Source organism: Cheilinus undulatus, linkage group 1 (genome assembly GCF_018320785.1).
Source record: "Cheilinus undulatus linkage group 1, ASM1832078v1, whole genome shotgun sequence".
NCBI lineage: Eukaryota > Metazoa > Chordata > Actinopteri > Labriformes > Labridae > Cheilinus > Cheilinus undulatus.
In genome coordinates this window covers 38,932,833-38,958,698 of record NC_054865.1, presented here as the reverse complement: position 1 = coordinate 38,958,698, position 25,866 = coordinate 38,932,833, and the positions used below count along the sequence as shown (strand labels likewise).

General features: G+C 38.2%; 2 protein-coding genes across 4 annotated transcripts in view; one reads left to right on the top strand and one right to left on the bottom strand.

The window, feature by feature from the left end:
* lgr4 (leucine-rich repeat containing G protein-coupled receptor 4) overlaps positions 1–16,941 on the top strand; it is a 45,530-nt gene extending 28,589 nt beyond the window's left edge. Inside the window, exons 6-19 of the mRNA XM_041791439.1 lie at positions 1,215–1,430; positions 2,840–2,911; positions 4,859–4,927; positions 5,993–6,064; positions 6,289–6,360; positions 6,448–6,516; positions 6,599–6,670; positions 6,932–6,997; positions 7,114–7,185; positions 7,301–7,372; positions 7,487–7,612; positions 9,074–9,171; positions 10,682–10,735; positions 10,883–16,941. Coding sequence (XP_041647373.1) covers positions 1,215–1,430; positions 2,840–2,911; positions 4,859–4,927; positions 5,993–6,064; positions 6,289–6,360; positions 6,448–6,516; positions 6,599–6,670; positions 6,932–6,997; positions 7,114–7,185; positions 7,301–7,372; positions 7,487–7,612; positions 9,074–9,171; positions 10,682–10,735; positions 10,883–12,282 — 2,530 coding nt within the window. The 3' untranslated portion in view covers positions 12,283–16,941. The remainder of the gene's footprint in view (positions 1–1,214; positions 1,431–2,839; positions 2,912–4,858; positions 4,928–5,992; positions 6,065–6,288; positions 6,361–6,447; positions 6,517–6,598; positions 6,671–6,931; positions 6,998–7,113; positions 7,186–7,300; positions 7,373–7,486; positions 7,613–9,073; positions 9,172–10,681; positions 10,736–10,882) is intronic.
* A 116-nt stretch (positions 16,942–17,057) lies between these two features.
* Positions 17,058–25,866, bottom strand: part of mybpc3 (myosin binding protein C3) — a 60,360-nt gene continuing 51,551 nt past the window's right edge. For all 3 annotated transcript variants that reach the window (XM_041791415.1, XM_041791427.1, XM_041791422.1), the window contains 4 exons: positions 23,961–24,120; positions 23,663–23,799; positions 21,697–21,883; positions 17,058–18,845 (listed from right to left, as the gene is read on the bottom strand). In XM_041791415.1, coding sequence (XP_041647349.1) covers positions 18,805–18,845; positions 21,697–21,883; positions 23,663–23,799; positions 23,961–24,120 — 525 coding nt within the window. In that variant the 3' untranslated portion in view covers positions 17,058–18,804. The remainder of the gene's footprint in view (positions 18,846–21,696; positions 21,884–23,662; positions 23,800–23,960; positions 24,121–25,866) is intronic.

The following is a 25,866-nucleotide window of genomic DNA, read 5'->3' as shown; positions in this document are numbered from 1 at the left end:
TAAGAGTCTTCTGGCCTGGCCTGATACTGTTTCTCCTATCTTTTTGAATCCTTTTAGGGTGATGATTTGCCAAGTGGCTCCTTGTATCACTCCTATTTCCCATCAAGTGTGTCACTGCAGTCTGGCAGTTTTTGCATATTGTTTTTGTTTGTCCGTCACCTTTTCTCCTTTCTCATTTCTTGACACTTCCACACATCAGGGAGCCTCTACAATCTCAAAAAAATCACTTGCATAGTTCCTCTCATAGACTGAGTCTCCCTTGCCACTCGTAGCATCCTCCATTTTTGGGCTGTTAGATCAAGCCAGTGAGTGGCACGTAACAGATGATGGACCCACAAGGGCCGATGGTAACTGTAGTTCCTACTAGGGATGTTTTTTTTTGTTTGTTTGTTTGTTTGTTTTTTTGGGTTTTTTTTTTTCCTGATAACAGTACTAAATCTATACTTTTTATATGGTGCTTGGGCCTAAACTGTGCCTGAATTGATACTTTTTTAAAGGGAAAAAGTGTGTTGAAAGTCAGTGGGAGACTTAAAGCTGTCTGGGTTTCGTAAATGAGTCACAGAAATATATATAAGATTTAAGATACTTTACACATAAATCACGTAAAATCCATAACAGTTTTCTTGCCTTTCATTTGGGGTGGTGGGTTATCAAAATGAAGTATCAATATCTATGTTGTAATTTGGTCCGGTAGGTATCAGATGAGTTGGTACCAGCACCATGTTGGTACCAAATTTCCACACTCATCCCTGGTCCCCACTTCCCTTCGCTCTGCTCCGCAAAAAACACTTTTCCCTTGAGACCTACCGTTTGAAACCATCCCGTGCCCACAACGTCACAGAGGCGCTTCTGTTACCGCGATACCGCAGTACCAACAATACCCTAACACCTCTATTAATAGGTCATTTTTTGTGTTTTAAAGAACGTAACATGATTGAAATGCTTGAGGTTAGATAAAAAAACAATAGAGCTTGTCATCCAGTTTCATGCCTACAGACTGGTAATCCGTTGTTTAAAAATTAGTTAAGGTACTCTTCACCCTGGCTGTAAGCTGCCTTGCTCACCTCTATTTGATCATGGAGCATCAACTTATTTTTCCTCCCTTTTCTATCACGCTTAAAGCAACCCCTAATGACTGAATCATGAGTTATTCTAATACTAAAATTGTGTTATGCCTTTTCTGTTTTTTCTTTTTTTTTTTTTCTCTCCTACAGTCGCCTGGATGCGAATCATATAACCGCTGTGCCAGACGACAGTTTTGAGGGCCTTCAGCAACTACGCCACCTCTGGTTGGATGATAACAACCTGACTGAGGTCCCCATTGGTTCTTTGAGACACCAGGCCAACCTTCAGGCTCTGACGTTGGCACTGAACCGCATCTCGGACATACCAGACAACTCCTTTGGAAACCTCACCAGTCTTGTTGTGCTGTAAGTTATAATTAGCTACTCTTCTATTTTTGGATTAACGTGAAAACCCCAAATTATTATTAATGTATAAAAGTTAATCTGTTTCTTTTTCTGATGCATACACTGGTCTATTAATAATACTGTATTATTGTCGAAATAACTCTAAATCAGGTGCAGTACGATATTTAACAACACTGCTAAACTTAATTTGAAAACACCCACAATAAAACGTGAATGATGCTGGACATGAACCTAGATTAATTCCTCCAAATATTATTCAAGTTACTACACACTATGGTATGTTCTCCCCAAGGATTTTGTTGAGATGTCATTTTAAAGACTCAGTATCTACATTTTGTAACAAACTACTTCACAGTGCTTCAAGCAAAACTCCCAGAACTGTCAGGCTAATTTAGCATACACACGTTCACTGAATAACTCAGCAGGAACAACCTGCTGGTATACTTTTTAAAAGCTTAATTAACCAGGCGCGTTGATGGACTGAGAATGTTCTCGTGTTTACTGAAATGACCTGAGGGAGTAGCAGAAGGAGTGAAAGCCACGGGGTGTTATTTCAAAGAGAATAATTCTCCGGTTGAAAGCCAATATACAAAAAACTCTTTAAAGTGACTTCATTTCTGAGCCATTGCCTCTTTAATGTAAAATTATGTTTAGTCATTGTGGGTTAATTTCCTGCCTCTTTTCCTGCTTAGATTTCCATCGTGTTAGTAAAATTGACTCTGCTGCTGATGCTACCCAATAATTTTAAAAAGCAGTCATTTTTTCAGATTTTTATATATCATTCAGTTTTCTGTCACCACAAATCAATGCAAAATACCTCTGCTCGTGCTCTGCTCTCACTGTAAATAAAGATCCAAACACAAACATACTGTAGTATTTATTTCCTCAGCTTACAGTTAATAAGTCAACAAATCGCGTCGCTGCTCATTTCCTACTGTGCTTTGCATGCAGGCACTTTAGCGGTGAAAAGTGACTTTAGGGTTTGAATCTGAATGTTAATGTCACTTTGTGAGTATTAATGTAAAATCAAGATTATCTTTTTGTTTTATGCTGAAACGTTCCACAAGAGCAGCTTTTACAATTATGTGGAGCACTACCAACAAGAAGGATTGTTCCAAACATAGACTTTTTTGGCTGCTCACATAAACGACCACACAGACACACACACTGAGTGGTAATACTGCTGGGTTAGTATAAACATATAAGAATAAACAGGAAGAAAAGACCTGAAATCTATTAGGCGAGGGGAGCTCTCTGTATATACACACATTGCACAGCCTTCTGATTCACAAATCTTTTTGTGATGGTAAAGGAATCTTGGAACATTTTTAGAAACTGGAATAAAATGATAAAGTGAAAAGCTTATATTTTACTGTCATGGTATGAAAATCTCATGTTTGCTTCTCCAGGCATCTCCATAACAACAGAATCAAGGAGATAGGAGACAACTGCTTTGCTGGTCTTGTAAACCTGGAGACTTTGTAAGTGCACAGTCACAAAATAGCTGACTTATATATGCATTTGTGTCTGTGTGTTTGAGTGTGCTAACAGCTCCCCCACCCACCTCTGCTCCCATCCTCCAGACATCATTGTGTCCACTTCCGCCTTTAATTGCTCTAGGATAAATAGAGCAAAGTACATGATGCTTATCAAATCTGCCCTCCTGCTGTTCACTTCCTCCTGCCACACAGCCATGAAAAATCTCCTTCGTGACAGATGTACCTAATGGCTAACAGCTACTGTACAAAACACAGAGCTTAAAGGGGATTTAACATGGCTCTTTTCTTGTTTTGTACTCCATAGCAAAATGTTTGTACATAATTATATAGTGCCTACTCCAACTTGGGCTTATCCAGCATTTGAATAATCTTACATTAAAATACAATACATTGAACACTTAGCCACAAGCAGACCTTTAAGCAAAGGCAGGGCCCTCTTTGTCCTAGCACTGTAGTGTTCTCCCTCAGTTTGTGGGTACTCTTGACTAAACAAGAAGTTAAACTAATGAAGTAGTAAGGTTCCTCTCATTTACTTTAACTTGTCCACAGTAACATGATGGGGAAAACTGCAAATAAAGACATCAAAACTTTCAGTGTCTGTTGTAGGTACATCAGACTTGCATCTTAGATTTACAGTGCCCATAAAAAAAAACCCCTTATATGTTTTACTTTTTTATTGATTTTGTAAATCAATCACAGTAAATATAATCTAGCTGTTTTGACAAAAATTACAAAAAAAAATTTATATCAAAGACCTGTGTCCATCCCCTGACCTATTCCTTTAAATAAGCTTTTCTCTGTGTTCCTTGGAGTGTTCTTTTGTCTTCATGGTGTAATTGTAGCCAGGAATACTGACTAACCAGTGATTGGACCTTTCAGGCACAGGTGTTTTTATACTACAACCACTGAGACACATTCACTGCACTCAGGTGATCCCCATTTCACTAATTGTGAGACTACTAGTACCAATTGGCTGGGCCTCTGTTGAATAAGGTCAGTGACTTTAAGGGGGTGCATATTTATGCAACCCCTAATTTCACTTTACATATTTTTTTCATTTAATTGATATAACTTTGTAGAAATCTGTTTTCACTTTAACATTAAATAGTTTTTTTTTTGTCAAAAAAGCCAAATTAATTGTCCATGATTGATTTATAAAATCAATAAAAGGGTAAATCATCAAAGGGGGTGAATACTTTTGATAGGCACTTTACATGGCAAACACTACAAATTTTACAAACATAATCTTAAAATCTAAACAAAGTCTGCCCACAAAATTCACAAAAGCCACCCTATGAAAGTTTCAAATGCCATAAGGCAACACAACAGAATACCAAAGTTCAAGTGCAGCATAACAAACCACAATTCCACAGTTTTTTCCAGCAGCTTATAAAATAAAGATTTATTGATTAGTCACAATGGGACTTTTCTGGAGGCCTCATACTATCATCATTGCATGAACTTGGAATCCATAATTTGGTTATCTACTTGTTTGAGATGCCTAAGTTGTGAGAAAAGGGCTGATGCCCTTACTGATGTTTAACATAACAATTCAGCTGATGTCAATTGACGATACCAGTTTTTTAATCACTTCTTTTAGTGTAACACTTCTTATATGCCAAGATTTCAGTTTGTAAAAGTCACTCTTTTGGCCAATGTTTTTGGAATAATATCACCCAGTACCAATGTTATCTAGACACCAATGTGTCTAGAAATTATTGTTAAACTTGTTGCTGGCTGTATATATTTTGGAAACTATAAAAGATTTCCCTAGTCTTTTGATGGATTGTGTCATTATTAAGTACATTTTAAAGGATGGATTTGTAATGGTGGTTAAATATCATAATGCACTGTGTTGTGTTGTATTGTATAACGTCAAAATGCAAGAAATAGCACCAACTTCCTGTTTATTCCTCTGCTTCATCCTAGAGATCTTAACTTCAACAACCTCAAGGTTTTTCCCAAAGCTATTCAGGCCCTGCCCAAACTCAAGGAACTGTGAGTATATCTTCATGTTTCTCTTCCACCATAGGAAACTTTTTACACTGACACTAAATTCAGGGGCGAGTGAACACACGAAGGCTTGTGAATGTCTTTTATTTCATAATCTGATACCAATTAGAAATGTATCTAATAAAGTAGCCTAATTTTTCCTCTGTTTCCTCATTTTGTGTGTGAATCACTGGTTAAAATGTTATTCTTGAAAAGATAAAGTCAGACACTCACATCAGAATGGGGGGCTGGATCAAAAAAAAAAAAAATCTGATGAAAAAGGAAAGAGGTCTGCACACTAGGAATCCAAGCATTTCCTTATATGCAGGGACGTTTCCAGCCAACATGGTCTTCTTTAGACTTCACAAATGTATTTATGATTGGCATCTTAAATAAGTATACATAAACGCATGATCTAACACAGCTGAAGTCCATCAGTGTCTTATTAGGTATTTTGATATAATAATCTATCTTTTATCTATCTTTTCTTATCTTTTAAGCACCAACACTATATAAATGGATATGAAAATATCCTACATGGCCTTCAGCTGTGTTAGATCACGTGTTAAAGCATACTTATTGAGGATGGCGAATCAGAAATGTTTTCAAGTCTTAAGAGCAGGTTGGCTTGAAAGGTCAGTTGTTGTTAATAAATGCTTGGAATGGGAGCTTCCTGGTGTGCGGCTCTCTTTCCCTTTTCCTCAAAATATTAACCCAACGTGGTTTAAAAATACCTTTAAATGCACCACCAGATTGGGCAAAAATTATATCATTTTTTATGTCATTAATTCATTGTTTATGTGAGCTCTCACCAAGTGAATAGTATGAAACAGGATCTCTTAAAACTTTGTTTGATAAGTTTCAGTATCTATGCTCTTCTTTTTAATCCCTAAAACCCACACAAGTGTAATTTCCTGGTTTTCTGGATGAGCACATTTATAAAGTAATATTCAAATCAGTTTACAGAGGTTTGATCTCTGTAGGTAAAGACAGATAATTTGTGCATTGTGTGACTGCTTAATATGCTAATGTAACTTTTCTCACTCAGTCTCTGTGACCTTTTTCCTGCAGCGGGTTTCACAGCAATGATATTGCTTCCATACCTGAAGGAGCCTTCCATAAAAACCCCCTGCTGAGAACCATGTAAGGTCAAACTCCCCCACTGATTCACACTGAAACAAACTGAGCACACTAACTACTCAGATGTGAACAAATGCTGCCATGCATAATGTCCTGTCTTTTCACATACCTGTGTGCTGACATGGTTGTGAGTCTCCAGCGAATGAGTGTCCAGAAGATGGTGCCATTCTCGCATAGTAAATGATCTCAGTTTGAACTCTTCCTCTCTGCTCTTGCTGCCCTCACAGACATCTCTATGACAACCCTCTGTCCTTCGTGGGCGCCTCAGCTTTTCAGAATCTGTCCGACCTGCACTCCCTGTAAGTCCTTGCTTTGTTTTCTTTAATCTAAAACAGCTTTGGTGCTCATGGCAGAGATTTGACTTTTCATCACCATGTGTGTTTCAGGATGCTGAGAGGGGCCAGCATGATGCAGGACTTCCCCATCCTTACGTTCACTAATAACCTTGAGAGCCTGTGAGTGAAAATGGACGCAGCATCTGCCTCTGTTGATCCTTGTGTTAATCTTAGGAGTGACTAAATACACTTTTTGTTTCAGGACCCTGTCAGGAACCAGGATATCATCCATCCCTGCTGATCTCTGTGAAGATCTCAAGTTACTTCGGACACTGTAAAACATTTTTCCCTGTGATAAATAATTGTTTTCACAACATATTTAAGTTAATTAGGACAGTAGTAAAAGTACAAAATTTAGCTGGATGGATAAAATATGCTTTATTGTTAAAGACTGAATGTGGAATCTAGCTAATGCTGTAGTGGGTTTTTGCAGAAAAGTTTCCACACTTAAAAAGAGGGAAATGTTAGCTCACTAGATTCATTTAAGAAATGTCTTTGTTGAGTAAATATTGAAGCTGTTTGTGTCATTCAATAGAGACCTGTCCTACAATGAGATCAAGGAGCTACCGTCCCTCCTGGGCTGCACTCGCCTGCAGGAGATGTGAGTGATAAACATGTAAAAGTCTGTCTACAAACCAATTCAGAATTGATAGATGATACTATTATTAGTATAATTCTTGGTTATAATGTGCTACATGTGTTTATTTCAATCTACAGAAGCTTTCAACACAATCAAATTCAACAGATTGACAGGGACACTTTCCAAGGTCTCTCTGCTCTCCGTTTACTGTAAGTGAGCTCAGTTGTACTTACTGAGTGACACATTCAGTCTCAGTTTAGATGCTTTTTTAAACAAATGTTTAAAGCTTGGTCTGTGGTTTTGTTTTTGTGTGAATCATCACAGAGATCTGAGCAGAAATGAAATCAGAGTTATCCACAGAGATGCTTTCCTCACCCTCAGCGCGCTCACCAACCTGTGAGTATGAAATGTTTGCAATTCTGTCACCTTTCTCCATTATCAGTACAAAACTCTGGTTTCCTATCATGAAACTGCAGAATAAAACTTGTTGTAATGTTTTTCTTTTTGTAGAGACCTGAGTATGAACTCTCTGACTGTGATGCCAACCACTGGACTGAGCGCACTCAGTCAGTTGAAACTCTCAGGGAACCCACAAATGAAAAATGTTCTGACTGGAAAAAATCTGCCCAAGCTCAGGTAAACTCAAGAAAGCACTTTTTATGATCTGTTGGCATGTTTTTGTTGTCTCAAGTGTTAAGAAAGGAGAAAATGTTGACAAATCTGTTGCATAGAATTCCCACTTCTCTCTCTGTCCTTGTCCTTTTCCGTTTATTTTTATTTCCAGTGGAAATATTTGTTCTTCAAGTGGCCCATATGATTCAGTGAAAAGTGGATAGAACAATCATCTCAGACCAGGGCTTTCAAAAGATTAAATATTTTAGTCACAATTAATTTCTTTAAATTGAAATTCCAGTGTTATGTATTTGAAATTTCTTTTGTTCCATTTTGAATTTCAGTACTGTCTTAAACTAAGGGCAATTGACTCCCCGTTTCAATAAATACCTGCTTTTATTTTGAAAAAAGGGAACTTTGAATAGAATGAGGATCATGACATCAACTGTGGAACAAAAAGAACTTGTTACAGATTGAAAAAGAAACACAGGAACAGTAAAAAGGTAAATGTGGGGATGACTTTTCACTGGTCAACTGACCTCTCTAATTTTTTTAAAAACTTAAATGAGCCATTATGGCACAGTGGTGTATTTATTTGACACCTGCATGGCTAAAGGGACTCGTTGCATTGGTTTAACTAACGTGTGCTCAAAGGGACAATAGAACAAGGTTAATCTGGATTTTTAATGAATGAAATTGTATTTAAGATATGCATGTAAGACATGTAAAATGTTTATAGAAAGAAATTATATCAATAGTTTTGAGAAAAATAGTAAACAGTGCAATACTAAAATGTTTAACATCAGGAATTGGTTCACATATCCATTATAAAACTAGTGCACTTATTTAAGATCTTCATTAATCAAGATTAATGTATTTGTCTTATATCAGACAGATTTATTTGCATTTTAGGTATCCAAGTACTTTTTCATACTACTATGTTCATTTTTTGAAGGGTCATCATTGTCTTCTGTATCCTAAACAAGAACCAGATTTTCCACAGCCAAACACTAAACTTAGAAATGTCTTAATAGCATAGCACAAAGTGGTTTTACAAATAAAACACTAACATAACATCAAACTTGTTTTGGTCTGTCTGCTTTGATTGTGTGTACGCTGCAGACTGACAGAGGTCCTGGCACAATCTTAGACTTTTCTTTTGGTGTAATGTAAAAACCAGGTGAATCTATTTCCTAGAAAAAATGTTGTTACACGATGGAAAATTCTAAGGACTATTTCCAGAAAAATCACAAGGGCTTAATATTTCAGTCAAACACATCATTTATACCTTTCCTAGTGTGGAAATAGAGATCATGGAACAATTGTGTTATCAGCACAGGAAGCTCACTACCTCCCTCAATTAATTTTTATAAAATTTTAATCCTTGTCCTCTCATTCTGGTGGATATTTCTATGTTACAATTTGTGACCCCGTGTAGCACTCAACCCTCTTCACCCCCCCTAAATAATTATTGTTTGTTTGTAGGTCCATCTCTCTCCCGTATGCATACCAGTGCTGTGCATTTGTGGGATGTGACTCAATGATGACTTCCCCTGGAGAAAATGATGCAAAGAAATCTACAGGTGGGATGCTGCATTCTTTCCTCAGAAGTGTTGACTTGACAGCTAATTGTTATTTCCACAGAAAAGGAGTTTAAGTATAGACTCATTCAGTTTGCTAATTGTTAACAGTTCATTTAACAAGTATTGCAATTTTTTTGTTTGCTTCTGTGAACAGTTGACTGTCCTCTGCTGCATTAGATCTTTTTTACATTGAAATTAGGAAATAAAGGATACAATTTTAGCTAAATCTGGAGTATCTGACTATTATTATTTTCAGTCTCTTTGAGCTTAATGGTCAATTAATGTGAGGTTATTGCAACTTGTAGCCTAATGAAAACCTTATTTACACTCTGAAGACAAAGTGGGATGGCTGTTCAGTGCAGCTAAAGTGGAAGAATTGTATAATAAAGTTGGGTGCTCTTAGAAAAATCATGACCAATGCTAATAGATGAAACCAGGCACTGCATGCATTAAAAAATGTAATAAGGAAACGAAAGGAGGGAAATACTGATAAAGCCTTTATAATAGGGACCAAATCATTTAATGATTTTTTTTGGCATTTTATGCCTTTGTTGACAGTGGAGGACAGTGGATAGAATTGGAAACAGGAATGAGAGAGCTGAGGAGAGACATGCGGGAGAGTGCCACAGAACGGATGCAAACCCAGGTCGACCGCATACATGGGGCGCACCTTAAATCACTCGGCCACCTGCACCCATGGCCAAGTCATTTAAAAAGCCACCATGTTTCAACCATGTTAGCCTTGATGAAGACCTACGTGGTCAAAATATTCTGGCTTTTTAAATGATTTTGCTATTATAATAAAGGCTTTTTCAGTGTTTTCTCTCTAATTCTGTACATTTTCATACTTGAAATGCCTGGTTTCTTCATTTACAACCTCTTTTATATCAGCATGTTAGTGGATTATTGTTTTATAGTATGTTTGTTGTATAAAATCATTACCAAGGGATGCACAATCAGCAGATTTTAGATGAAAAAGTTAAATGTCATTATTGGCAGGTATGAAAATTTCTGCGGATATTTGCAGCTGATATATCTGCTGTCTATATAGGCAGTATAAATCATAGTTTAGCCTTAAATATTGGGAGAATGTACAACTGTGCCATCAGGTAAAGGTGGTTGCCTGTACCCACCAAGGAGGCCCACTGTGAGTCCATTTTGAATGTTCTTGACTTATAAAAAAGGATGTATACAGTATATTCATATCGGTATTGGCAAAAAAAATGAGTTGGAAATATCAGCATGTTGGCTGTTGGCTAAAATCCAATATTGTGCATCTTTAATTCTCGATGATAACTCATATTAGGCTCATGCCATGGTAGCAGGAAATGAGTTTCAGATACTGAAGATAGTGTGCTTTTTTCTGTAAGATATGTTTGCACTAAATACTTAACTTTTTTATTATTAATTTAAGGATGAGCATAAATTTGAGAAATAGCAGTAGCAGATGTTTGTTTACCTTTCTTTGTTGTGCTGCTTTTTAACTTTTGCTGCTGCTTTCTTAATGTAGGTGGTGACGATGTTGAAAGAATCTCAATGATCATGCATTGCTCCCCTTCACCAGGTAAGCATTAACCATATTTTTGCATCTTTCATTTTGAGTCTGTCTTGTTTCTCAATCAATTTTAAAGCGATTTAGCAAAATTTTTAAAACATCTTTGGTATTCACCTTTGAACAGACATTTAAAAAATGTCCCCTTTTTGCCTTCAGGAGCCTTCAAGCCATGTGAGCACCTGCTGGGGAACTGGATGATCCGTCTGACCGTCTGGTTCATCTGCCTGGTGTCACTGATTTTTAACAGCCTGGTTCTGGTGGTCACATTCTCCCCGTCTCACCGAGCTGCAGGCCACTCCCACTCCTTCACCCCATCTCTCTCTCCAGCCAGACTGCTGATGGGGCTGCTGGCCCTGGCTAACCTGCTCACAGGCCTGTATGTCGGTGTGCTAACTGTCCTCGACATTGCTACCTGGGGCTCTTTTGCTGAGTTCGGTGTGTGGTGGGAGATGGGGCCCGGTTGTCAGATCACAGGAGCTCTGGCCGTCTTCTCCTCGGAGTGGGCCGTTTTGTTGTTGTCACTGTCTGCAGTGGAGCGCAGTGTGGCCGTGCGGATGATACTCAGGAAAGTTATGTCACCCAGGAGGAACGGTGGCTATCGAGGATGCTGGAGAGGAGACCGACGCTTCAGCCTGGCTGCAGGACTTCTGGGTTTGCTGGCTGCTGCTGGAGCGTGCCTGACTGTCCTGACCTCCAGCGAGCAGTCTGCCTCTCCTCTCTGCCTGCCGCTAGCTGGAGGTGAGAGTCCCGCCCTGAGTGTTACAGTGGCTTTGGTGCTGTTTAACGCGCTAGCTTACCTGTTCACTGCAGCTGTATACACACAGCTGTACTGCCACCTTGGCAGGATGGAGCTGGTCGATCCAGAGCAGACTGGTGCTCTGCGACATGTTGCTTGGCTCATCTTCACCAACTGCATCTTCTTCTGCCCTGTGGCTGCTTTCTCCTTCGCCCCTCTCCTGACTGGATACACAGCAGGGGGCCCAGAGATTGCTAAGTCTGTCACCCTCATTTTCTTCCCGTTACCTGCATGTCTGAACCCGGTGCTGTATGTGTTCTTCAGCCCAGCCTTCAGGGAGGACTGGCTGAGACTACGTGGACGAGGTTCGAGCAGAGAGTTGAAGGCTGGAGCAGAAAGTCACGGAGACGATGGCAGTGGAGGGTCAGAGCTGACAGACGGGGGCTCTTCCACCCACCTGGGCTTTGACTGTGGGATGTACACACAGCTTTGTGGAGAGACGGTTGTGTGTGAGCAGTGTGAGGCAGCGCTGCATGCCAGAACCTGCTCTTCCCCCTCATCCTCCGCAGTCTGTAGACACTTGGTGAAGTCTCACAGCTGTCCAACCCTCTTGGCAGGAGCTGCACTCTGCCAGCGTGCCGAGGGCTTTTGGGCAGACAGCGGCACTCCCTCCGCTCAGTCTGAGTACGCAGACGAGGGGGACTCGTTTGTGTCGGACAGCTCAGACCAGGTTCAGGCCTGTGGCAGAGCGTGCTTCTGTCAGAGCAGAGGACTCCCTTTGGTACACTACTCATACAACATACCTCGAGTCAAAGACTAAGAACGCTTCAGAGCACCACATGTGAATTTAGATGCTACAAGAATATCAAGACATTTTATATCGGACGAAATGTGCCAATTAGTCTGCTAAAAGAATTCTCAGAGAGCACTTATGTTTGTATTTACTGTGGAAACACATGCAGCCAGTCTTTAAAGGGAACGGCTCTAACTTACAATTTGCAAGTGATCTGAACTGAGCACTTCATGCGACAAACTGACAAAGGATCTTGCAAAGAAAAGTCTTGCCACCAGTGCCTGCCTCTTGCTTTAGAATGGAGGTCTTGATGTTGCAAGCCTCAATCTGTCAAAGATTTTATGATTTGTCTGTTTTACCTGATCTCATAAGCTTTTCATTTTTGTTATTCATCTTTTAATTTTTTTAACTTCACATCAACTGTTGATTTTATACTCTGATTTAAATGTAGCACATGTAATAATCATCCTGACTGTTCTGTATGAATGTAAGTTCAGGCTGAGGAGGTACACTCCAATGCCAGCAATAACTTCTTCCCTGCCTGCCTGTGATCGTAATCTACCGCGTGAGAATGCCAGACTATTAGAAACACTTCTCTGCTTTAAGACTAAGAATGTGATAAAAGTAGCAGATATCACTGTTTAAGCAAAAGCTTTGCTTGGTGGTGGTGAAAGACGTTATTTATTGTTTGAGCAAGAGTGGAGAGGATTTCAGGTGCATGTGAGGTGGCCTTTGAATGATGAATACACAATATAACCCAAACATTCACCCAAACAACAGCAGCTCTCTTTATGTAATCCCTCTCAAATAATTCTCATACATGAGGAGGTTGTTATTTTCATTGTTTGAAGGATAATTATTTTTAAATCTTGGCCTTATTTTCTGGGTTTTTGTCATTAATCTCTGTGATTGGATCAAAGTTTCAGTTATTTAGTTGCTGGCTGACTTATTCTGAAATGTGCCTTTATCTAAAAGTCTGATTGTACTGGCTGATAGAACTGTTTTGGATTCATAGCTATGTTACCCCAAAGGTTGCCAAAATGTCATATTTTGATACTTTCTTGATACCACATGTATTTAAGGAATACAACCCTTGTCATTCTAACAACTGATAATAGCACAAGTAATTTTAAAAGTTACACTGTATTTAATAAGACTGATAAATAACAAAGGAATTAATCCATGAAAAACTGCAGTCAAACTCTTACACACAGCATTAATTTCAACAGAATTTGTGTAATTTTGACAATGTGCAAGAGTTTGATTGCAATGTTTGAGGACTGAGGAGAGTAAATGAAGCAACATTGGATGCCTAGGGCTCCAATTTCTTCTGCTGTGATATCAGAAAATATCTATAACTATTGTTTTTTACTTGTAAGATACTGAAGTTTGATATTGTGGTATTTTAACATCCTCCATACAGTGCTTTTTAAGAAAAATAAATTCTGAAATTAGAGGGTCCTGTGAATTTACATTTATTGGCTGGCAGGTGGATAGGTGGGTACTTTATTATCAGTGCATAGTTCTACACAACAAATTGTAGTTTGGCATCAGCCGCCAGCTTAGCATCAGTGCCAAATTATAGATTCCATGACCATAGTTAAGTTAGTAAAACCTGTCGAATGTAGGTTGAGATATGCTTAGTGATTGGGTATGCTAAAATGGCTGGCAAGGCAAATAGCCAATCATTGTAAGGATTACAGGGTGGCTAATTAGATTTCAGGGGGCTCTGGTTGGCCCTGGCTACCTGTGGCTCCGCCCCTGGATGTCATTGGTGCTTCTATTTGCTGCCATAATCTATCAGGGCAGTGGTTCTCATCTGGCCTGGTATCAGGACCCATCATGGAAGGACATGCATGTATACGTTCTGATTTACACTTTTTTCCCAAGACAGAACAGCAATTTGATCATTTCTGGAAGATCCTTAGTATCTTGAAAAAAATAAGCCTTGCTATCCAGGGAAAAGAAGATGAACACATTGAAGTCTTAAGAAAAACGTCCAGGGGTAGTTGCAGTGTCCAAATTTGGCCCCCAGGCCATATTTTGGAGACCTCAGTATTGGCTATGTGATTGCTACACATGGATAATTCATCACTAATTCCCTTTAATAATGATGCAGCTGTGCATTTAAGTCTTACCATCACATTCAAAGCATGGTGTGGTTTCACTCACTGCAGCACATATAAACACAAAGATGCTTTGCTGCATCTGTTACGTTAAAACCAACAGATTTCTACTGAAAATAATGTTCATATTGACAAATTTAGCTGCCACATCCATGAATTTCCTATATGGGCTTAATAGCAAGTAGCACCGTGTACCCTGCACAACTGGTGGACTGGACCAGATTGTCTACTGGGTGTAAAAATGATATTTTCAAGAAGATAGACAAAGATAAATATTTCCAAATACAAAATACGAGTATGGGTTGGTGACATGGCATGCATATTTTTGTGTCTGAATCTGTTATTTCCTTTGGAAAGAAATCAATCAGTTCATGGTATTTATTAATTTGTTCTATGAAACCTTCTTTGTTTACGTTTTCCATATATTTAAATAATAAAATTAATATTTTGGCATCTCAGACTCTAAAAATATCCAATGGAGCAACAGTCTGAGCAATGAACAGATTATTGATTTTGTTTGTGAGCAACTCAAATTAGGATACTTTGGTAGGATTTTATGGTTAAAATAAATGTATCATTTCAAAGCTATTAAGGTAATCCAAAAACTTCTGTCCTGGAAGTTCTTAAATGTCAGAGTGGAGCACCATAATCAGGGGTATTTTATTTTGAAATAAAGTGATAAAAGCAGATTGAGGTATAATTTTTCATCTATTTGATTCCAGCTGGCGCTCATGACCAAGTGAGATGGTTTGCAGACCCTTTTCAAATTAAGATAAAAAAAATATTTGTTGCCCGTCACAGGTGGGTGGGTACACTTTCACTGTATACTATATATATATATTTCACCGTTAAACTCTTGATTTTATTTTAAAAATGTTTCCAGTCTCCAACAAGAACAAAAGTAACATTCTAAGTGTTTGCTTTTTTAATTTGAAATTAGTTACAAATATCAGGTGGTGCAATTGCATAATGTTGGAAATAACCGTTGAGTTCTCTTAATGAGGCATGCACAAGCCAGCTCCCCTGATAACAATGGTTCAGTTTTTACACAAAATTTAGGCTGTTGCTTCTAGTTTAGTTTCCAGCTACAAGCAAGATGGCATATTTCATCTTACACCAGAGAAAATACTTGCAAGTTTATGATTTATCTGATGACAAACACTACAAACCTTAAAAGAAAACTTTTAAATATCCACAACCATTACGGCTTAGTTAAACCCAGAAGAGTGATGGCTGCTGCTTGTTTGTAGTTGATTTACTCCAATCTTTAAACATAATTTAGCTTGTGGGCTACAAGTTAAACACACATGTGCCGTCCAAGTTAAACACCTGAATGTAATCCCATTTTAACACTTTTCCAGAGTGATCTGAAAGCAGCACAAGACTCTCAGCCAGCTGAGTCAACAAGAAAGTGAGCAGGGGTTGCCAAAAAATCCTGAAATAGAGCACTGTATAGAAAACTGGGCAATTATTATTCCATGGCAGATATTCAAAGAGGAAAATCTGTAGAGTATGTTTTCATTTAAAGGATTATTTACATGTGAGCACAGGGTAGGTCTGTGCTTGTTAAATGTTGGGGAGTAATAAGAATAATGATGACCAGAATTAACAGACATGATGGTACAAAAATAGAAAATAAGGCCTCTTTTTAAAACAAGACTTTAAATTCCTGTTCTTCCTACACTCACTGTTTCAGTCCGAGCATTATTACATGTCAAAGACGCTTGTGTATTGTAGGTCTGTTTTCACCCTGAGAGCTGAGCTGTGTCTGACAGGAGATTGACTGATGTTTGGTGTGATGGATCATGACCACACATCGAGGTGGATACACCCTCGGAGCGTGTCTCCACAAGTGCACGTCATGTGAGCGCTCAGGAATTTAGCCAACGTAGGGAACTGTTTTCTGCCACCAACACGTCTCCTTATAATGCAACATGTACTTTGAATCCTTGTTTCATTGTGTCTCGACTGGGTGTGGAAAATTCTTGCACCAACCAAAATGTCCGTTGATTGTTTTGAGATATCCCATCTGGTGAAAATGTACAAACCTTTTTGTATTTGGTTGTTGTTGTTTTGTTTTTTTTTTTTTTGTTTGTTTTTTTTGTATTTTTATGTAAATTATTTGAAAGACAAAAGTAATCAAGAATGGGATGTTAACTAAGGAAGCTACCTCCTCTACTGTAGTGGCTGCCAGCAGTGCTTTGTAAAAGAAAAGTCTGTTTTTCTTTGTCGTTATTGTGTTTTCTGGCTTGTGGGCTTTATGTCAACACGTGTTGTATGTCATCATTTTAGAAAAGTACAAATTGTGGGAGGAATCTATGTACTGTATACTGTGATTTTTTTTTAACCAAACTATAAACTATTAATTTTTTTTGTTTTATTTTTTTTATAGATACAGACCTTCAGAATAATACAGATTATAAACCCAATCTCACTTCAGATGCATTTGTAATTTTATTTGTAGATTTTTTTTTTTTAATGTGAGATCTTCCCAAGCTGGTCTATTCTGTTAGAAAAAATAATTCTGTTAATTGTGAAAGAATAAATATGGAAGAAAACATCCTTTTTGTTTTATATGAAAACATCTGAAGCTTAATTTCAGTGTTGGAAGGAGAGGAAGTACACCAAATTTCACCAAATATTTATATCATCTTCTAAACTGAGTAACATCAGCCACTCAATGGGTTTTAGAATGGAGTTGAAAATTAAATAAAGTGTCTTAATTTTGTGCTCAAAATGTGCCGAAATGCTGATAGGGTGGCTGTGTCAATCAGTTTATTGTCAATATTGAAATACATTGGACATTTTTGTAGACAGTCATGGTCCTTAGAAGACAAATCCTGATACTTGGTGCCACGGTAAGGTACAAGTTTTTCTAATATCCTATAAAATTTGTTTTCATGTGTGCAATTATGTTGCCTAAATGTTTGTGTACACATCAATGGATCCAAGAAAATGTATCTTAAAGAGTTTGGCCAGAGCATTAGCCACTTTTTTGTACCATGCGCCTAAGCAGTTGGCCCCGCTCGGTCTTCTGTTTTGTGGCTGAGTTTCTGCTGTTCCTAAACACTTCCACTTTCTAATATCACTTACAGTTGCCTGTGGAATATTCAGCAGTGATGAAATTTCCCATACCATCTTATATAAGGTGACATCAATCACATTATCACGCTTGAAGTCACTGAGTTCTTCAGAAAGGCCCATTTTGTATCACAAATGTTTGCAAATGGAGATAGCATGCATACAGGAAAAAAAAATTAGTTGAATTAGCATACAGAGACAAACCTGGAATATTTAACAGTTCTTAGCAGATAGCTTAAGGCAAAAAACCATCCTTTGATTTCTTTGACAATTTTACTTTAATTTCACTGTAACATCAGCATGTCCAGAAAAAAAAGTGTGTTTACCAGCTGAATTGATTTTTTTTTTAAATTAAAATCAAAAGTCTAACTAGCTTTGAACCATGCAGCCTTTTCCACATGTAGTCTATGGATTTTGGTGGATCACCATGTCACAACACTCCTCTTAAATGAAGGTCCAGTGAGACATTCGTCATGTGTGTTAATGGCGGTGCAGTGACAGGAACAAGATTCACCCAGATCTTTGGGAGGACACAGGAAGGAAATATTTACATTTAAGGCATCAAAGACATAACTGGTGTAATCTTACAGCAGCCAACGCTACATGTGTTCCTCCTCAGTGACACACGTCCTCGGTGGTAAAAGGACATCCCAGCTATTCCAGCCACTCACACACATCTCTGTGTGGCGTGCACATTAGGCACATGCCTCACACCTCTGGCTTTAGTGAGGCTCTGTCACAGTAAAACTAATCCCCTGACAACTCTCATCCACTCCTCTGGACTCTGGAGTATCACTAGTAATGTGTTCTGCGTATTCTGAATACCATGGACTACAGCCATCATGATGGCACTTAGAGAAGCTGCAGTCCACCTAGCTGAACATTTATAATTTACTGCACCTCTCAAAGAAGATTAATAAATCCACATTTCAAGCTTTTAAACCACTTTTTATGCACACAAAACAAACAGCAATAACAAAAATAGCTCAGAAAAATCATCTTTTTTATTGACTATGATGGATTTACTGTTCAGTAGCATCCATTATCTTTAAGTGTATACTGAATCTTCCATGTTAGATGACATAAATACTTACATTTCCCTTCTAACAAACAACTAAATCACAAGTACGGGTCCTATCAGAGAAGTAATCCAATGATAGACATGATTCTGACACAAAGGTGAGGATTATAAGATGGAAAGATGATTGCAGAAGAGGAAAGTGGTGTAAAAAGGTTGTGGGCTAAACACAGTTTGTGATGCAGGTGAGGGGTTTCTTATGACAACGAACAGTAAACATGCAGGAGACGATTTGTCCTCTTTTTGGTCTGCAAGTCGCACTTTCTACTTCTTCTCATTTTTCTTGTCTTCCTTTGCAATTTGTGCTGCAAGCAAAGAACAAAAGTCAAGATAGACATATTAATTTAGAGGAAATTTACTTGTTATTGTGAGCACATTTTTCAAAATAAAATACAATTCTATAGACGCTAATAGTGCCTCACTGTTGTGATTTTTTTAAAGGTCTAGTGTGTAAAATTGGATATATCAGTGATATCCAATGGTCAATTCTTGACTGTGATACTCATTTAAAAATTGTTATCAGTTATTTGGTTCTGTCTGTCTTAATGTAGAAACATGCAAAATGCTAAAATCAAAGATGGCAGCCCCAATGGAAGGGACCCTCCCTAAATATGCATATCAAGCATATTCCGAGTGAAATTTTTAAAGGTATTTATTATTATTATTATTATTATTATTATTATTTGTATTTAGCTGATCGAACACTTATTTATATAGACCTCCTTATAGAAATTACATTCATTTTTATCAAGTTTTTCTGCTAGATGCTACTGGGCCAAATATTGCACACTATTGATTTTGGGCGGGGTTAAGCTGTACTGTGAGCCAATAGCAGTGGCTGCCGCAAGTGTAGCTTTTAGATTTAGCTACAGTAAAGCTTCAATTTTTTATGAGAACTGGACAACATTTATTTATTAAATAAAGAGCAAAGAACATCACTGAAGGCTTTTCATTGTAGAAAAAAAATGTTGCTCTTCTGCAATGTAATAGTAGTTGTGACAAGCTCCACTGTTCATACAGCAGCCCCAGCCTGTAGAGCTCAAGTCTTAGCCAGACAACCTCATTTTTTCTTGTTGCTCTGATTGGCCTATGCCAAAAGTGACAGACAGAATGTTTGTCCAATCACTGTCTGAGAATTTTTTGAAAGGTCCTGCCCTTCCCATACTTTCTATGGGAGGTTTCCCAAATAAATGTGAAATATATCCATGCAATGTAAATATGACACAGTCAAACAGGTGTGCCAGGTTAGATTTCCAGTGCTTCTGCAGCAAGCCTCAAGTGACACTTGACACTGAACTGCATTTTTTTTTTTTTGCATTTCTTTAATTTTTCAATCAGAGGTTGCTGCTTGGTTGATTCTAAGATTGACATAATATAATTTTCTAACTTAATCAAAACATTTGCAAAACTTTTCATGTATACAGCGGTGTAAACTGAGCAGTTACTCTACTTTTCTCTTTGTGTTTGGTCTCCACCATCACCTAAAGAAAAAATCAGGCCCTTTAGCAGCTTAAATGCTAGATTTATCTTGGCCTGATATACAAAATGATTTGATGGCTGTTGCCCATGCTAAACCTGAGTAAATAAATCATAAACTGTGTAATTCACACAAAAACAAAGGCATTAAATGCTGTCCTAGCTGCGCTGCACAGCCTCCCAGTGTACTGGCACTATTTGTATTTAAATGAAAAAGAGCTTAATGCACAGAACAGGGCAGGTTGTAGGTGTGTACATGCCTGGATTTCACGAGTGCTATGTGTTCTGTGAAGCAGACTATGATGGAGCATACAGGAAGTGCAAATGATCCACAATTTTTGAAGCTCTTTGTGCTGCAATCCACTTATAGTGAATCAGGCCTTCAATCTGCTGTGTCGTGCTTACCAGGAAGTGAATGGGCTTTCAGAGGTATAGAAGTGCTGAGAGAGACTGAAAAAAGTAAAATTGTGTGCTGAGGGGAACTGCAGGGTCTGGTAAACATTGTGTGTGGGTTTCAACACCTTGACTGACACCTTTAATAGTCAACAAGTATTTTTTTTAAATCCATGCTTGATTTTTGACACAGTGATTACAGCTTTTCTAAAAAAAATCACACATACATTTAAGCTCTTAAAATTTCTCAGCGAGTCAAAGTGACATACAAAAAAGGAGGCAGTTAACATGAACATCACATAATTGTCCTTAAGCTCGGATGATTTGACAAATCCATGTAAAGCATTTATCGGTATGTGAGGTGGAGTTGGGTGTTAGCTCGGGATCACAGGCTGGTTTGATGCATGACGGGACAAAACGTTGTCAGTAAAAGGTGAACAGATAAAAGAGGGAGGGAGACACTCAGGGATCAGGACTTAAAGGTCTATTTAAACCTTAAGAACATACTCATGAATACATGTTCACAGTGTAAAGCTTGTGATTTTAACACCATGGCATTGCTCTACACGTTTGTGTTTGTTGTTGCCATGGTAACTTATATAACAGCTATGGTACTAATTGTTTATCTTTAAAAAGTGAAATATTTCTATGACACTGAAGAGTTTTCAGGACTTCCATTTTTCTTTTTTATTTATAGGACAAAATAATCTGGTGAAAACAGTAGACAGAAGAAACAGTGGCTAGCTGTTGCACTGCTCATTACTGTTACTGAAAAAACATGAAGAATGAAACATTTTAAGTTACATACAAAGGATTGTTTTTCTGATTAGTTATAAGAAGAGCTAAAGGCCAGCTAATTTGACAATAAACACTTTTTTGACACGTTCTTCAAAAGAAAAGTACCTGGTTTATATATCAAAGTGCTTTTATTATGAAACAGCCATATCAGGAATTGAGGTGTCTTGAGTAGAAGAAACTCAACTTAGAAATGTGTTTAAACCATTACAAACGTGAGCCGTCTGACTGAACTCTAGTTATAGCTCCATGAAATATCAAGTAAACTGAACATTGTGTTTGGGTTTTGTTTTTATATTTATTATTTTTTTTGGCCCTAGATACACAGAAGTCCAGAAGGGTATAATATATATTTATCATTTTACATGCCATTTGAACATTGTTTTTAATGGACTTTTATGATACAGTGATTAATTTTAAAGTATGTACAGAGGCCAAAAGGATACTGTGTCTAAGTTTGTCGTAAAAAAAGTAAAAAGTGTTTCTACTTACGGCGGACCTCCAGTTTACACTCCACTGTGTCCTCTCCACTGGCGTTGACGGCTTTGCACATGTACACTCCTCCATCAAACGGACAGGGCTTACGGATCTCCAGCGTCAGGACTCCCTGCTTACTGAGCATCCGGTACTTGGCTTCATGGGAGATGTCCATCTTGTTCTTGTACCAGGTCACTTTTGGCTGACAGAGTATCAAAGAGTGTCATTACTGTCAATCAAGACAGCCGCATTTATCGACTGGATCGTCTTTCACTGAGTGTTTATTACTCGATTATAACCCCCAAGTGTTCGCATAAAGAGGCGTGGAGAGAGTGTGAGGGCCAGTGTGTGTGTTAGTCAGAGAGATGAAGATTGATGTCTGTGACTTTTGGCTGATTTCTTCTTTCATTTTGTTCTTTGTGATTGTATTCTACTCTGACATTTTTAATAATAACATTTTGGTATCAACGATTATGCTTGGCTGACAACTGAATAGTTGAAAAATCTGGAAAATCAAGTGAATTAATCTAGGTAAGACCTTTACATAAGCCAGTGTGGACAAAATCATGATAGGAGAATAGAAAGAATATCACTGTTGCTTAACAACTAGGGCAACATTTCCCCAATTTAAAACAGCCAATTTAATACCTGATAATCCTCTTGGATCCATCACAATTCTCTTACAGCTGTAGAAATGAGCCTTACAGTGGTTACCTCCATATTTTCATTTCATTAACAGAAAATTTCAGTAAAAACACTTCATTTTCAGAGGCATTTACATCACAAGAAAAGATTTTACAGTGTAACAGGATAAAATTGATCAGCCACTACTGTTCATTCATCCAGCATGCAAAGAAACCTACATTTCTTTTTATAAATATTTCTTTTTCAAACATTGTGACACTGGAAACTCTTTCCTAGTAATGCTATGTCTCCAAAGGCACTTATGGTGCCTTTAGAAAGTATTCACCACCTTGGATGTGTTACCCTTTTATTGGTTTATAAATCAATAAATCATGATCAATAAAATTTGGCTTTTTGACTTGTTTTTTTAACTCTTTAATGTCAAAGAGAAAACAGATTTGTAAAAAGTAATATCAATAAAATAAAAGTATGTAATGTAAAATAAGTGACCACGTCAATATTCACCTCTCTTAAGGTGACTGATCTACTTCAGCAGAGATCCAGCCAGTTGGTGCTAGCAGCCTCACAGTTAGTGAAACAGGGATCACCTGCCTGCAGTGAATGTGTCTCAAGTGATTGTAGTACAAAGACACCTGTGTCTGGAAGATCCAGTCACTGGTTTATCTGTATTCATGGCAACCATTACACCATGAAGACAAAAGAACACTCCAAACAACTTAGAGTAAAGATTAATGAAAAGTATGAGTCAAGAGATGATAAAAACCATAAAGGCACTGAACATCCTCAGAGTTCAGATATATACATCATCAAGAAAAGGAAGGAATATGGCACGTGTAAATCTGCCTGGATCAGGCTGTCCTCACAAACTGGGAGAAGATTCAGTTTTCAACGAGACAATGACCAGAAGCTTACAGTGAGAGCTACACAGAAATGGTTTAAAAACAACAAGGTGATTGTTCTGAAGTGGCTCTGTCAAAGCCCAGACCTCAATCCAACAGAGAATTTCTTACTGGACTTGAAACAGGCTGCTTATGCCTGATTTCCATAAACCAGACAGAACTTGAGCAGTTTACCAGTAAGAATGGAGTAAAATTTCAGTGTAAGCCTGATTGAGACCTGCCCACACAGACAAAAATTTATGCAGTCCCTTATTTTACATGACATTTTTTTTCTGTGGACATTACTCTGCAGAAATCTGTTTTCACTTCAATGAAAAAATGATCAGAAAAATCAGAGTTATTTGGCTTCAGCACTTAAGATGTTAGTTACTTTTTCTGAAATTGCAGGATTTTCGAGGTGAGATCATATCTGTTACTAATTTTTTCACTGCACTCACCTTTGGTATTCCTCTGACTGAGCAGCTGAGCGTGGCGTTGTATCCTGCGATGACAGACCGGTTCACCAGAGGATGAGTAAATTTAGGAGCCTCTGAGAAGTCGTGATCTTTGTGGGAAGGCGGTTTGTACTCCATACCTAAAGACACACACGAACAAATAATTTCCTTCAGCTCTGCTTTTCTACGCTTATGGCAACATTTTATAAATATATCCATATATCTGGACTCTTATACTGTTTTAATTGTATTTTTACTGATAGAATTTTATATCAGCTCTGTAATGAATGTGTATGTGCACCTGTTTTCTGGATGAAGGCGCTGTCTTTAGTGTTGCAGGGGTCCAGGCTGAGACCCACCAGGTTGATGGCGTAGGTTCTAAAGATGTACTCATTCCCCATGATGAGATCAGACACCACACAGTTTGTTCTCCTGTACTGTTCAAAGACTGTGAACCACTCCTACATATCAGACACAGACAAGTTCAGTTTTTACAGATCCCTGTTCACATGTAGGTGACAGATTAAAGTAAGTGGAGAAACAAAACACTGAATAATGTGATGAAACACTAAGGATCAAAATGTCAACATCAAATATCTATTTTTAGAAATCTGGAGAGTCAACTGCTTTGAAGGTTTGGAATCATGAACAAACTCAGTCTCCTCATGCTGTGGGTCACTTTCTCTTGTCAAGACTTCAGACTTGTTTTTACCTAAAAAGGTATATTTGTTATACAGCGAGGAGTTTCTGTTTTCCAAAGATAAAAACAACATCAGCACTTAATCTGTTGCACTCCTCTTCCACTATGAAAATGAAAGAGTAGTGGGAGGTAGAGCAACAGCCCAGCCCAAGCTTGTAAGAGTCTGATATACCAACTGACTCCACTTAGAGGGAAGAACTGTGCATTGACATGGAAATGGCTCCCTGCTGCGCTTGTGTAACATAGTTTAATCCTCAGTGACTGTGTGTGTTATGTTGGCACCAGGACTAATTGTCTTGATTGCTGTGGTAATTACAGGCTAGGGTAGATGTGCTCAAAAATGCTCTTCTGCATATCTCAGATGATCCTGCATACCTACAAAAAGGATCAGTGAAGAAATCCCTAACCCAATACTATTTGCCTCAACAAGTCAACCAGTGCAGAACAACGGGTAGCAAAAATCCAGGACTTCACCAGGGTTGTCAAATAGGAACCCCCTTTTGCTGGTGTTTCATTCAATTAGTTCCCACCACCCTATTAACTCCCTATTCTCTATCTTAGCGGCCATGAATCTGGTGTTATAAACCCTGCAAAACTTTGGATCCCTTCTTTCTGCACTGTTGTGTCTACTAATCCACACATTTCTAATAATTGGATGACCTCTATGCTATGATGCTAAAGGAAATGTTCCCCTTCACATTTTGGATTGAGATGGTAAGAAACTGGCTCAGATTAGAGGACTCCTTCTCCTTGGGAATCAAGATTCTCACTGCTCTACACCAGGTTTTGGATAGATTGCTTCTCCCAAACTATCCTTGGTAACCACCACAGAAATCTAAGCACATCAGTCATGCTTTTATAAACCCTGTAGGGGACTCTGTTGAACTTGAACTTGTTGAACAACTTGAATGGATTCCTTTGATATGCTGTCCTAACTTGCTCCCTTTGCTTCCTCTTCCTCCTAAGATGTTCTGCCCTTTTAAGTGTTGCTAGCCTATTTCTTCGCTCCCTCTTGTAAAAAGTAATTTTTGTTGCCTTACTGCCAGCTCTAACAGTCTAGTCATTCTCCTCTGACCTTTACAAGTAACAAGGCATTTTTGCAGAAAAAAAGTGATGCTCCTGGATATTTACTCTTTTTTGAACCATTCTCTGTGAAATACTTAGACCAGCGCATCTTGTGCCAACAACCACGGCAAGGCAAAGTCACTGAAATCCCCTCTCTTTCCCACTGAAACTCATTTGTGAGCAGATCGTCTTTGCCATATCTATACACCTAGATGCAACGGTTACTGCCATGTAGGATGGGTGAACTGAATAAAGTGGCCAGTCAGTATCAGCAGTTGTCTGCCATCTCACAGGTACACAGCAGATTGTCATTGGTAACATGATAATCAACACCCGTGCTCTCTCTATATAAAGAAGTGGGCTAAATTAATTTGATCTAATAACGACCGCAGTGAAACATGAACCATCAGCAGAACAATGGCTCTGCGTCACAGCACAGACA